The 13,768-nt window shown below is 40.0% G+C and overlaps 1 protein-coding gene across 2 annotated transcripts; it reads right to left on the bottom strand.

Moving 5' to 3' along the window:
* Positions 1–2,445: 2,445 nt before the first annotated feature.
* st8sia6 (ST8 alpha-N-acetyl-neuraminide alpha-2,8-sialyltransferase 6) lies at positions 2,446–11,815 on the bottom strand. Of its 2 annotated transcripts, none has more exons than XM_027014609.2 (7): positions 11,128–11,815; positions 8,267–8,326; positions 7,973–8,053; positions 7,422–7,566; positions 7,213–7,325; positions 6,934–7,026; positions 2,446–5,779 (listed from the first exon to the last, which is right to left on the bottom strand). In XM_027014609.2, the coding sequence occupies exons 1-7, from the start codon at positions 11,211–11,213 to the stop codon at positions 5,296–5,298; spliced, it is 1,062 nt and encodes a 353-aa protein (XP_026870410.1). In that variant the 5' UTR covers positions 11,214–11,815; the 3' UTR covers positions 2,446–5,295. The 2 variants fall into 2 exon arrangements, with proteins under 2 accessions (XP_026870410.1, XP_026870411.1); XM_027014610.2 differs by having other exon boundaries at positions 7,979–8,053.
* Between the last annotated feature and the right edge of the window lie 1,953 nt (positions 11,816–13,768).

The following is a 13,768-nucleotide window of genomic DNA, read 5'->3' as shown; positions in this document are numbered from 1 at the left end:
GTGTGAGCAGTGTCCCTGGCACCCCCTCCCCCCTTCCTGAATTCAAATTAGACCTACGCCACTCCTTTTGCCTACTGATGGTTGTGGATTTGGTGAATCTTTAATATGAATTGACTTTGATTTTCAAATATTACTGTTGTTTCTGTTCCATCTGGAATTTGGTATGTTGACATTATTATTCCATTCCATTGCCTTCAAATTGTAAAAAAAAAAAAAAGAAGAAGAAGAAGAAAAAACAGTGGAGCCTGTTATTTGTAGGTATATCCAGATTTCTAATGACACCAACACTTTTCAGGCTGCAGACCTGTGCTGTCTGACTGGTTAGACTGTGGTCTCTCCCTGTGCTGATGGACTGTTTTTTTCCCCAACATGATTGGAACTTGCATGACTCTGTGCACTTTGCGAAAAAGAAGAATGTGCAGAAATTAAGGTGAGACTTCTCTGTTAAATCTTGCAAGAGAGAGCGAGAGAGAGAGAGAGACAGAGCGAGAGAGAGAGAGAGAGAGAGAGAGAGAGGATGAGAGAGAGAGAGAGAGCATAAAATGCCTTTTTGCCCCACGTATGAGGACCTGTGTGTGTGCGTGACAAGTAGAAAGCACATCTCAGCAGGATCACAGCATGTTCTGAGGGAGCTGATGGCACTCTCATTACTGCTGGAGTATAGCTGGAGTACTGCAGGAGCATGGCTGGAATACTGCAGGAGCATGGGTGCATACACTTTACTTCCTCCTCTAGGATGCAGTGTGCCCCTCCTTTCTCCTCGTCTTTGGCCCATCTCCTCTGTAATTCACAATAAAGGAAAAAGCCACTTCTTGTTCATATATAAGGAATAAAATCTTTGGTTTTTTTTAATGTGCCAAGTTGGAATGTACAGTTATTTCCATTTTTGGAGACTATGTTTGAGATTTCGTGAAAATGCATGTTGAGAGCTATTTTGTTAATAAAATGGATAATGAATAAATGTTGTCACAACAATGTTGTGTAATATTTCACACAAAGAAACATCAGCTGCTCCAGTGTCACTTTGACAGGCTATTGCAAAATGTATCAGGCTCTTAGAATATTTTAGTATTTCCCAAATATTACAAATGAAAATAGAAAAAATTATATTTGCTGTAGGGTTAATCTTCCATTAGTAATACTGAAGCATCAGTGCAGAAGAAAAGCCAAGACATTTCTGCTCAAGGAAAATCATTTTACTGTGATGGCAAAACCCCTCCCAAGGCTCACACACAGCAAAACAGTAAATGTTATTAACGGACACGCATATCACCATGAGCATAGGACACACCTACAACATTTATTAAACAAACAAAATACATGATGAGACTAAATCAAACATACATACAAATCAAAAATTTCAACTGTAAATTTAAACTAAATAAAGTAAGCAAAATTACACACAGCATTCTGGGAATCCTCGCCATTCTCTTCTCTGCTCTCCTTACTGGTCCACTTCCTCAATCCAGTGATCATCACCAAACAGCTCCCCCCCAAACAGCCCCACCACCAACACCAAGGGTCAGACATCCCGACAAAAATCTTACAGTTGTCAGGTGTGTTCCTAAATGCTGACATTTTTCATTCAAAAGGAAACATTCTTGTAAAATTGGGGCTTTTTCTGCCTGAGAAACTCTTGTATGAAACTGAAATGTGTAAATATCCTGTTCACAACCTTTTGCTCAAAATGTTTTAAGTGTCAATCTCATACCATTTTAATTTTAGTCTTGTTTGTTTACTTACATTTCAGTACTTTATACCTATATTATACTTAAATCTGTGTATATTAGTTTAATATATGTACCTAAAGGTTTACAGCATTGAGCTGACACCTTTCCCCCCCCCACAAAGCAATTTACAATTACAACTGGGTACAACTTGAGGGCTAAGGGCCTTGCTCAGGGGCCCAACAGTGGCAGGGCTTGAACCAGCAACCTTCCCATTACAAGTCAAGTACCTCAACCACCAAGCTACCACTGCCCACACTGCCACCTCAGCCTCTTTGTGTGCTCATGAATAACTAAAGCATCGTGAGTCTTGATTTTTTTAAATTGCTGTGATGCCACAAAGGTCTTTTAAATAGTAACACCTGTGCCCCTAACAAATATGGATTATTTGGTTTATGGTATGCCAACACAAATGTCATGTGTTTAACTCACATTACCTGAGAAAAGTGGTCCTGATTTGGATATTTTTGTTTTTATCACACAAAATATTGAATTACAAAATAATATATGAGGAGTCTCAAAGTAGCAAATCAGTATTGTCAGTTTGCATTAGAATGGTCAACACATTACATCATAAAGTTTACTTTGCCATTATTTAATGAATTATAGCATGTAATTTGTTTTGATATTATTAAAATAAGGCATTTGTAAAGTTCTACTGCATATATAAATTATGAAAACAAAATATAAATTTTGCATTTCACATAATAGTAGCGCATTTGGCAAAACATTATGTTCACATTTATTTCATATATGTATATAAATAATAGTTTTGTGTGGATATAGGTTATGAGCTGATGGGCTAGAGGAGCATTGTAACCCCACCCATGAGAGAAGCCCCACTAGTGACAGAGGCCGTGGCCCTTACAATAAAAGCAAGATTGCAAGATTCACAACATCAGTATGGGTCTAGAAAAACACAAAATTCTGGTGATGAGCACAAGCCTGTGCGCTACCTTCAAACGCCCAGGCCTCTAATTGATTTTACTCAAATATGGAGGAACAATAATATATCTGCAGTATTAAACTGTGTTCTCCAAAACAAATTGGTTCAGAGAGGAAATTATTTAAACAGGCATAAGTAGAACAAAACATTCCCTGGAGATCTGAGACCATAATTGAGCACAGACATGCACCCCCCACCCCGCTCTATCTTTCACTCTCAGGCCCTGCAACCTCTCCTGGAGGAAACAGCATAGAAGGTCATGCAACAGTGCTTGTTAACAAGATAAAAACCTCTTTCATATAGTAATTGAGAACTGACCTTTTGTTTCCTGTGATTTTTAAACCCATTAGTGTCTTTTACAATTCCATATGCCTGTTTTCGAGTATTTAAGATAAACTGTATTTATTTTGGATTGTGAAACATGAATTTCCTGTAGGTCTTTCAAGCCATGCAGGAAGGCTGGTATGGCTGCTCAAAGAGGCTCTTTTGTGCCTCTGATTAAATAACAATGGAATGGGGAGAATAATAAAAACATAACTGCTCTTACTCAATCACCGGATCTTTAGTTTCAGGATTTTGCCTTATACCCTACACTTTGACAATAAGAGGTTAAGCATGTTCCCATAGGAAGGGGCTTTTTTTTTTAATCAAACAGAGTGCTCAGGTTGGCAAATCATTATGAAGTAGGGCAAGAGTTTAAAGTGTAGTGCTCCTCCATTATGTGAATGGGGGTGACAGGGGTTCTTATGCAACCCACCAACCACAGACACAAGTTTCTAGTCTAACTAGAAGTTGCTGATCTGATAGTTATGAGGTTTGAGATCCATAAAGCACATAACAGGGAATCTACAAAGTTCACAACTGCTAAAAAGGCACCACAGTTCACTATGCACCTCTGACCAGATACAGCTCTGCAACAAACTACACCAGAAGACTTCTAGGCTCCAGAGTCATGTGACAAACAGCAGAGAAGGGGAGGTGGAGGGCCATTAAGAGCTGACTCTAGGGAGAAACTGAGGGAGTAATGCTCTGGACCTCATCACACTAATTAAATTCAGTCTCAGTAAGGAAGCCAAGAATGTTATATTCATCAACATGTGCCGCTCCTTCTGCAGTGGTTCTGTCTCTGTGTGTGTGTGTGTGTGTGTGTGTGTTTGTGTGTGTGTGCGTGTGTGTTCAGGAACTCTCAGAAGCAATGCATTACAGATGCTGGACACAACTAATCTGAGTTCTTGTTTTGGAACATGTTCAACCTAGTTCTGCTCCAGTAGTTCACCTGGTAGAGCAGCAGGAAGCACAAGATGCTAGCAACACCAGGGTTATGGGTTTGACTCCTAGTGAGCATAGAAACTGCAAAATATAAGTACATCTATGGATAAGAGCATCTGTCAAGTACTGTAAATGTTATTAATAGCCCCATTCAACTCTGAAATGTGATATCAACAGCCTGTATAGTACACATCACAATTAGTGCAAATTTGCTCTGAACAGTGTTGCCCAGGGAGATCTGGACACTAGCAGGCAGGCATCCTAGTGTGATGATATCTTGTATGTGCATGGTGACCAGCCCTTTTTGATTAATCCATGAACACAGCACTTGATTATGAAGTAAGATGAATTAAATGTGAGCAGGCGAAACAGTACTCTGTGATGTATGCATGATTTAATTTGGAGAGCTCTTCTCTAATCACCAATGCACTTGTGGGAAAAGCTTGTTACTAAAAGATTTAGGTATTCATTAGAGGCCACTTGTTCAATCACAATGAAGAGGCAGGCCAAGCGTTGTGGCTGGGCTGTGGCTCTCTGGAGCTCAATGTGGGCTACAGAATTTCCGTGACACTGAGTCAGGGCAGACAAGAAAGCCCATACACGTGCCCCCTAATTCACCTGAGCTCTGGCTTTCAGAGCTCACATCCTATATGAGATATGTGACTGAGGATATGGGAGCAAGTCTATTCTGCTACCACAGCAACTCCACCATTACCTCTGAAATTTGAAAATGTAAATGATAACTTTTTTCTCACAGTATGATAACGATTAAATAGTAGATCACTTAATCTCCTTCAATTCAGTAAGCACTTCATTAGATGTCCTCACTTCATCATATGTTTGCATAAGAAATATACACTCTATTATTTATGTTTGCATATCAAAAACTACATGTTAAATTATTATTATGTAAAATGTTTTAAATAATTATGTGATAGCTGACCTGAGAGGAATTTTGGCCCAGGAATTTTCAGGAACATGTTTTTTTGTGTGTGTGTGTGTGTATGTGTGTGTGTGTATAGCTTATTAGAATTTAGTTTTGGAATAAATTGGAATTTAGGGCTGGCTATACAGACAGTAAAAGTGTTTTCATGTCAGTTCCTTAGGTTTAGGGCTCCCAGAGGCTTTACCCTATGCTCACTCCGCATACACATACCCTCCACATACACATCCCTTCAGGCCTCTTTTCATGGCAGCAGTGAAAAGCAGACTTTGTCCCATAGCGTTGGCTCTCTGCAGTAGTAGTTCTGGCCTGCTGACGAAGGGTGTCACCCCCTTTCTGATGCTTTGTACTACATTTTATATCAGCCCATTAAACCTGGCTTATTCTGGTGAGCTGGGGCTGTTCTCTGATCAAGCTGGCAGGCACTTTCCCAGATGCAGGTGGACGATGCCCTGTGAGTGGAGCCGCAGCAGGTGCTCGAACTCAGCTGGCATGGCATGCACGTTCTTCTTGCTCTGCTGGTCATCGTAATAGTGGTTAGTGAGCAGGTAATGGTCACGCGGGTGCAGGCTGAAGGGCCAGAAGCCATAGAGGTGGACGTTGGCACACAGTTCCAGTGCCAAGCTGGCTACAATGAGACCGGTGCTGAGGCGGACCGTGCGGAGGCCCTGGCCCTGCCAGAACTGGGCTAGGCTACTTAGGTACTCTGGGTTGAGGAAGACGGATCGCGGTGCACTGTCTCTGTCAACTTGCAGGTCCTCTACAGCGTAGAGAGCACGCAGCGAGAGGGGCGTGTTGCGGCCATATGAGAAGGCCGGCAGCAGCAGCAGGGAGCGGCCATACTGGCGGAGGCTGTCCACAAATGGGCGGCGCCTCTCCATCAGCCCGCTGAACCTGGGGAAGGGCAGAGGGAGATGTGAGGACAGGGTACTGTGGGATGCTTGGCCTTAGCCTTCTCACTTCAGGACCCAGGCCTGAGTGCAGGATGCCAGGAAAACCATTTCCCTCCACTGCCACCACTGCCAACTGAAACCATTTTTATAATCCCTAGATTTCTCTGGCTACCGCTTTGATATTATCTTGAAATCCTTAATAACAATGATACAATTTTTCCATTATTCTAAATTCATTTAGTTTTAAAATCTCATTTCATTTTATGGCTAATATCAGATGACCTATACCAAGGGCTCTTAACTCCCCTTCTGGGGCTCTACGGCACTGCTCAGTTTCAAATTTTCCCTGCTCTAGCACACCTGATCCAGCTCATCAGCTCATCATCCAGCCCTTCCTGAGCTGGATCAGGTGTAATAGAGCAGGGTGAACCTGAGCCTGCCCAAGGCAGGGGGCCCATGACTGCTGCTGAAAACCACTGATCAATACATCTTATGGAATTAACACCAACTGTGTTTCATAGCTTTAAATATGAAATTACATTTTTAAAAGGTTAGTAAGAACCTCAATGAGCTGCCTGTGGAAAGATCTCCTTTATATGCTGGTTATAGATCAGAATGGGTCAGAAAGGCCTGAAATATGCAGTGTCTGTTGCTGTAGAAACAGAAGCCAGGGATTATGTTCCCTTGATAAATTGCTTGATACTGTGTTCAGATGAAACAGTTAACCACTGTGACTGGTTCCATGTGAATGTAGTTCATCACTGTTATTATGAAAGCACGCTGAGGTTTTAAAAATGGTGTTTAACTGAATGTAATGAAATTAATATGAATATTCAACAGTGCTTTAGCTGGACCCCTGTGGTTAGGGGGTTCAATGTGTAAGACCATGTAAACTTGACTGCTTATTGAAATAGAGTAAAAATGAAAAGCTGGAAAGGTGGTGTGGTCAAAAACTGAAATGTTTTTTGTTTGTTTATTTGCATTTAGCACATTTAACTCAGCTGAACTGAGGTCACAGTTCAAACATTATCTATGCCTTAGTGCATTATGAATTTGAGAAGCAGTTCAGACTGAGATTATATACACACAGAATCATGCTTATAATTTTATTCCTAAACATCTCTCACACATACAACGATATAAACGCTGTCTTACTTCTCCAAGAGGATGCTGGGATTAGCCGTAACAAGGTCTGTTTTGTTGCCCACATCTCTTTCATATCCACTTCCCAGTGGAGGAAGATTACACCTGAGATAAAACAAGGAGCAAGTGAGAGCACACACAGTAGTTCTAATGGCTAATATAAGTCAAGGCATTTCAGACTAATTTAATAGATTTTTTTTTTTGCTACAACACATAGCTGGGTTTTAATTTTTTCCCCCAGCTATGTGCTGTAGTCAATACATTTACTACATCACTGAGTCAGCTTCACACCTGATGACAAACTTGGCAGAGTCGATGGTTCCTCCACAGCTGCTGTTAATCAGAATTCCTCCATTACCCACCACAGCACATGTCTCCATTGAGGCATTTCCAAAGGGCTGCTCCTAAACACACAAACACACGTGCACATTACAGACTGTTGAATTCCACATGAATAACTCATTACCATTAGTATATGCACACGCAAGCCCACACCCTACCTTGGTAAATGTACTGAAGAGCTCTGGGGTCACCTGCAGTGGCTTTCTCTTCTCACCATCATACCTGACCTTTGACCCCACAGGTGTGTTCTCTTGTGTGACCACGGCCTTAGATATGGCATGGCACCTGCTGCTTAGCAGTGACCTGAAAGAACCCTTTACTTCAGATTTTACTCTGAAATTATTTAATTGTTTTCTAGTCATTTGTGGAAAAAAAACTAACCTTAAATATCTTCATAAGCAAATTATAAAATAAATAAATAGTTTATGCATTTTAGTATCAAAAAAAAGCATATGAGAAGCCTTTTTACTTTGAGAGAAAATATTTTCTATCTTTGTCTCAAAATGTTTTATCACCTAAAAGTTTGGAAAGTTTAGAGTTTGGTTCAGAAAATTATATTTAATTTTCTTTCTGAAGGATGGCTGGAGAAGGCTAGAGACATCCACTGGATTTTACTTAATATTTCAAGCACAGTTTAAAACCCAAACAACAGGCTTGCTGCTCACAACAGTAAACAGTCTACAGTGTGTGTTCATGCGTATTTGTTAACCTGAACTTTTTATAGCTGGCCTCCTTCTTTCTCCAAGCGGAAGAGTATCGCTGTAACAACTGGTCAATCAGTTCAACCTCCCTGGCAAACAAAAGCACATGCACAGAAATTGAGAGAGCAGTACAGGTGACAGTGATGGCCTGAAGTGACTGTGAAACTGTACGTTTAGACATGTTTTGCTAGCAGCACTGAAACATGCTTCTGTTGGGTTTCAACTGAAAACCCTGTCTCTATTCACTCCCGGTTAAGCTCTCAGCTGAAGATCAGATAGTGTGCTGTGTTGTAATATCTCACTTGCAGGTTTTGCAGGAATCTAAGTTTTCAGGTTTTACACGGCCATTAGCACCTCCGTCACTGTGGGGAGAGATACAGAGAAACATTGTTGTGAAAATTGATGGTAAACATCCATGGGCAAAACCTAATATAAAATTCAGAATACCTATCACCCTTTCAAAATACCCTAAACAGCACAGATCAGTATTAAAATATATATTCAAATAAACTGAAAGGAAGTTTATTTTCAGCTCTCATAAATTCTGTAGACAGAATGTGTTAATATAATAATGAGATGACGATTATCCTTCCTGAGTCACAGACTAATCACATCTACAATTTTTTTGCAACATATGCATTTACCTTTATTCAATGTTCAGTAAATTAAATGAGTTTAATTTAGAACGTTTTTAAAGTGCACCATTACTCACATAGTCCCGTGGGGGGAGGGGCGCACTCAGCCTTTTTCTCTGCAGTGTAATTCCGTGCTCCCACTTAGATTAATAGTTGGGTACGCTTAGTTGCCAGTTTATCTACTCTTTAGATACATCTACTGTATAGATATTCTGTACATCTATATCTACTCTATAGCTATAGGCAACCAAACCCTTTACGATCAGTTCTATGCATTCAGACGTTAAGCTAACATGGCTTCCATGCTGCATATTTGTACAGTGTTCCCAGTGGTCTTTTTATAGAAATGTTGTTAAAACAGGGCAGGTGACGTCTGAATATTTCGTGTTTATTAATATAGCAGCTGGGGCGGGTTGGGGCGGGGTCGAGCGTTGTCTACGGGGTGGGTAATAAAAATTGGTTATACCCGCGCGTGGTTTCTGGCAGTCTGCTTATATGCGAATTTCTGTTTTAGCGGTTTGCGTATCTCGGGTTTTCCTATCCGGTCTTCTTCGCACTTAAAATGTACGTTCCCCAGAAAGAACAAAAACGAGGTGTGTCGTTAGGTGGGTAATGCACACTTTCTGCGAACTTCAGAGTCCATTTGGAATGCAGGCTTCCGCAGACTTTTGGACATATGTAATCACAGTTTTATTTAAATGTAATTAGCATAATTTTACAAATGGGACGATAGATGCGTTGAATTGTACAATTGGCTATGATACTGAAATGTATTCGGTATTAAGTTAAATTGCATACAGGAGTGCAGACCTCGAGGCCAAAGCCGCCGGAACGCGGCATCGTTTGCTACGGTTTATTTTTTCATCCTTGTGCAAATAAACAGGACTCTATGTTCAAGTTCCAGAGCTAGGATTTATTTAAAATCATTTGCCTATATATGTATATGTGTGTCCGTCTAAATGTATATATTGCAGCAAATGTATCAAGCTAAAACTTGTTCTTTGGTAAAAAAAAAACAACAACAACAAAAAAAAACAAAGCGCGCATTGAATGATACCAGTAAAGGGTGACACAGCAAAGTACCAGCGGACTTTGAAAAAGAAATCTATGGCACTCTTGTACGTCTGTAGGAGTAGGTATACCTAGTAAAGTGATTACTTATTGTATATCTCTAGGTTGCTTGCTTATATTTAGTTGCTGTTACTAACTAGTACATGTAACAAATGGGGTTTGTGAACCAGAGCAGGTGCTCTGCATTTTCTGTAATACTTTGAGATCCTTTCTTCTTTCTTAGATTTTTATATGTTACTGCCATTTGCCGTGTTTCTCCATTACATTACTTTGTTCTTTATTTTCCCTCTTAACTACACTTTTGTTCGTTTTGGGTTTTTTTTTGGGGGGGGGGTGCATAATCAAACATGGGTGTGTCATGGCAGTATGTTTCAATTATTTGAGTTTCCCGTCTTTTAGTGGACATTTTTGTTTCATAAATTATGGTTGATTGAAGATCAATAAGAGTTAGAGATCTCTGTGAAACAAATGGACTTCGTTTGAAATGTAGCTTAATGCAGAGAATAATAGAGGTCTTATTTTCCCCTATATACCTTCAAAGTGATGTGAAGACCGAGTGACTTTTATTCAGTAGTTATGGGGATGGTATGCAGATGGTTCTTGGAGTAAAATATAAGCCATATTTCCAACCTCCTTCCCATCACAGACAACTAACTCTCTACTCTCCTTGACACAAACATTTCCTGTTCTTCCGCAGTTTCTTCTCCTTGCACCCATGGCAGCCTCTATTGTTAAGCCTCCATTTAGTAACACTCCAAACTAATTTCTCAACAACACCAAAATAAGCCATGGTAATGAGGCTGTTTTTCTAGTTATTCACAAGCTGCTTCCTTCTGCATTCTTTTGACCTTTTCTGAATCACCTACTACTGTTTGTCACTTGACTCAGATTCTAAAAATGGGATACAGCCACTTTTAGGAAATAGGAATGAAGCACATATTAGTTTTGAAATGAGTACTTGACTTGCAGTCAAGTAGAAAATACTGGTATTTAACAAAGAATCAACTAGAGTAGAATGCAAAGTCCACACTCAGGAAGTAAAAAACTTAAGTTCTTAAGAATTAAAATAGTGGTTTGTTTTTAAAATGCATGTAGATTTGCTCATTGTGTAGATCATTTTTAAAATAATGATGCAAGTCTTTTTGGTTAAAATTCCCTTTAAATGCAATGTATAAGAATGAATAAGCAAATCATTTTAAAGGTTTTATGAAAAATACTCATTGTGTTTAGTATTTTAAAATGACCATGTCAATAATTCTGATTATTGATTACAAAACAATAGAAAAAGATTTAGCTATTGTAAACTACATCAGAACTACAACATTCTGATCTAGGATGTATTCATATTTAAATCGAAGGAAGGGAGTGTCTAATTTTGTATAATAGATGATTAACTGTGTGTTGGCAGAAGTAAAATATTAAATTTCAAACACACATACATGGTCATAAGCACTCACCTGTTACTGGGGCAGAGCCAGAGTAGCAACCTGCAGAAGGCCAGGAAGAAGAGAATGGTCAGCAGCTTTTTGAAGAGAGTCCTCATGCCTCATATATACGCTGTCTCTCACTCCTTCTCACACGGTTTCTCTCTTTCTGTAGGGATCTCTAAATGACTCCCTCAGTCTCCAGACCACTGTCTCTCCAGCATGCAGACGTGTAAGCACATTTATACATGTGCGTGAGCGCACACACATGCCAATGAATCATATCATCTCCCCGTTATTTCATTCCCACTCTGCCTATTCCTTTTGTGTCATTCAGACTCTTCTTTGTCTCTTGTTATTCCAACATGTCTTGTACTCTATCTATCCATGCCTCCCTCCCTCCCTATCACTGCTTCACTGTTTTCCTCTAGCTTTCGGCTTCTCCCTTCTCCCACTTATCTTTGTAAAAGATTCTTTCGTGTCCTGTTCCCTTGCACATACCCATGCTAAAGCATGTTCTCCATTTCACACTCCAGCCCCAACCCCATCCTGTTCTCTTATCCTGAGCCTCTCTCTCTCTCTCTCTCTCTCTCTCTCTGTCTTGCTCAGACTGTATTTTCTCTTCTGTCACTATCTTTGCTCTTCCTCTTTCAGGAGTTGGCCTGGCTCTGTTCTCCTGAAATCACAAGCTGTTGCTCCTTCTGCATTCTCCACCACCTCCCCCCATCTCCCTCATTTTATCCCTCCCACTCTATAGCCCTCCTTTCCCCTTCTGCCCCTCCTCTGCCCCTCCTCTTCTGGTTCAGTAATATGAGTGCTTGGGACTAAATTAGACTGTGGAAGTCCCTCTTGACTGAGAGGGAGAGCATGCGTGTCTGAGAGCACTGTTTTTTCCTTGCAAAAAGTAGCCAATGGCGGTCAGTGAACACCTGGCACAAGCACCATTGCCCAATCAGTTGGAAGCCTGTGGCTTGAGAAGCTCTCAGCATGTCCACACACCCATCAACACCAGAGTTTCAGCCAAGAGTCACTGTTACCACTAGATACTTGAAAAGGATAAACAGCAGGAATAGGGACATAAATAAATCAGTCCCATCAAGATTTGCCAACAGTTTGTAAGTTTGAGATTTGATTTTAACACACACCGTTTCTGTATGTACACACACACACAGCTGTATGCAACCTTCTTTGTCTTATGCTGTAAAGTCAAATAAGCCACAACCGTAAGCAGAGCAATAAGACACAAAGACCATTTTAAACTAACAACAAAGGATAAACAACAGGGATAGAAGATAGCAACACAATAAAATAAAAGTTGTAATAAAAACAAGAGCAGGTCTCCCACTGACTTAAAAGCCACGCGATAAAAATAAGATTTATGATGAGATTTAAAGCAAATGATGTAGGGTCCAGACTAACATGTAAAGGGAGGTCATTCCTAAGGGGTATCACAAGCACTTCTGGGGCCAAAAATCAGGATTTCTGTTTTAATTTCATTAGAATTTAACAATTTAAGGCCTTCCGAGTGTTTATGTCCTCAAGGCATTTCAGTAATTGTTTTAGGGAACTATCCTTCTGTTTCAGAGGTAGATAAATTTAATTGTCCTATGCATAACATTAAAATTCCATATTTTGTAATGAGGGACCCTAGAGGAAGCATATAAAGTGAAAATAGGAAAGACCTGGGAACAGAACCCTGAGGGACTCCAAAATCACAAAAACAGACCAACCTCTGTCAGTCAAATCACATCTGAACTACTCCACAAAAATATATTTAATGCCAACAGAGTGCTTCAAGTGAGAGGAGATGAGGATGTTGTAGTCTACTGTGTAGCAAGCATGTAGCAAGAGTACGCCTACTCACGTGGCTAAGGGTTTATTGCACATGCACACTGCAGTCAAACTGACTGCATAACAAAGACCTTTCAACAAAATAAAAGCCCACTTTCCAACTAAAGGCAATAAAGAGATTGCCATTGTCCGTTTTACCCACCAGGCTTACACATGTAAAATGTATGGGTCAAATGCAGCCATAAAACTTATAAAGACATGACAAATTACATTCCATCAACAAATCAAAGCACAGAGGAAAAGTAAAAGTTTGGGGGGGGGGGCTTGTGTGGTCCTTCACCCATGCTCACAGATACAATGCACAATCATAATGATATTTATTCTACTCTAGCCTCCAAGTATTTAGAGTATGTGGTCAGCAATTATAGTAAATGATAGAATTGTATAAATTATAGAATTATATACATTATAAAACAATTATAAAACAATTATATAAAAGCCTAAAAATATCAAATAGCTCATAAGGAGTAGAAGCACCATGTGCTTCTTATTTTCAGTCTGGAATGCTGACATAAAAGCAGCCATCCTGTTTAAAGAAGGATCCTCTATCTCTGCTGTTTGAATTCCTCTCACTAACACTGATCATTTTGGTAAATGTTGTATTGTGTGACTATTGCACCCAAAAGCACCCCCCGCCCACCCTCGGGACACACACATATGGTATCTAGGAAGAGAAAGAATGAGCATATCAGTGTGTAATAAGTCAAGATGATTATGGGCACAGAGTATCGGTTGTCTTCGTGCATCTGCCCCTCTCCCAATATTTCCCGTCTTCATATTAGGATCAAACAGTGTAGAATCAAGAAATGCTCATCAGGATGTC

The sequence above is a fragment of the Electrophorus electricus genome, chromosome 1 (genome assembly GCF_013358815.1).
Source record: "Electrophorus electricus isolate fEleEle1 chromosome 1, fEleEle1.pri, whole genome shotgun sequence".
Classification (NCBI taxonomy): Eukaryota; Metazoa; Chordata; class Actinopteri; order Gymnotiformes; family Gymnotidae; genus Electrophorus; species Electrophorus electricus.
Note: the sequence above shows the minus strand (reverse complement) of the source record. Positions and strands in the feature narration are given on the sequence as shown.

Coding starts and splice junctions, on each gene's coding strand:
- st8sia6 (XM_027014609.2), bottom strand. CDS start 11,213: ATGAGGACTCTCTTCAAAAAGCTGCTGACCATTCTCTTCTTCCTGGCC. Junction 8,054..8,266: donor GATTCCTGCAAAACCTGCAA/GTGAGATATTAC, acceptor TTTGTTTGCCAG/GGAGGTTGAACTGATTGACC. Junction 7,326..7,421: donor TCTTCAGTACATTTACCAAG/GTAGGGTGTGGG, acceptor TTGTGTGTTTAG/GAGCAGCCCTTTGGAAATGC.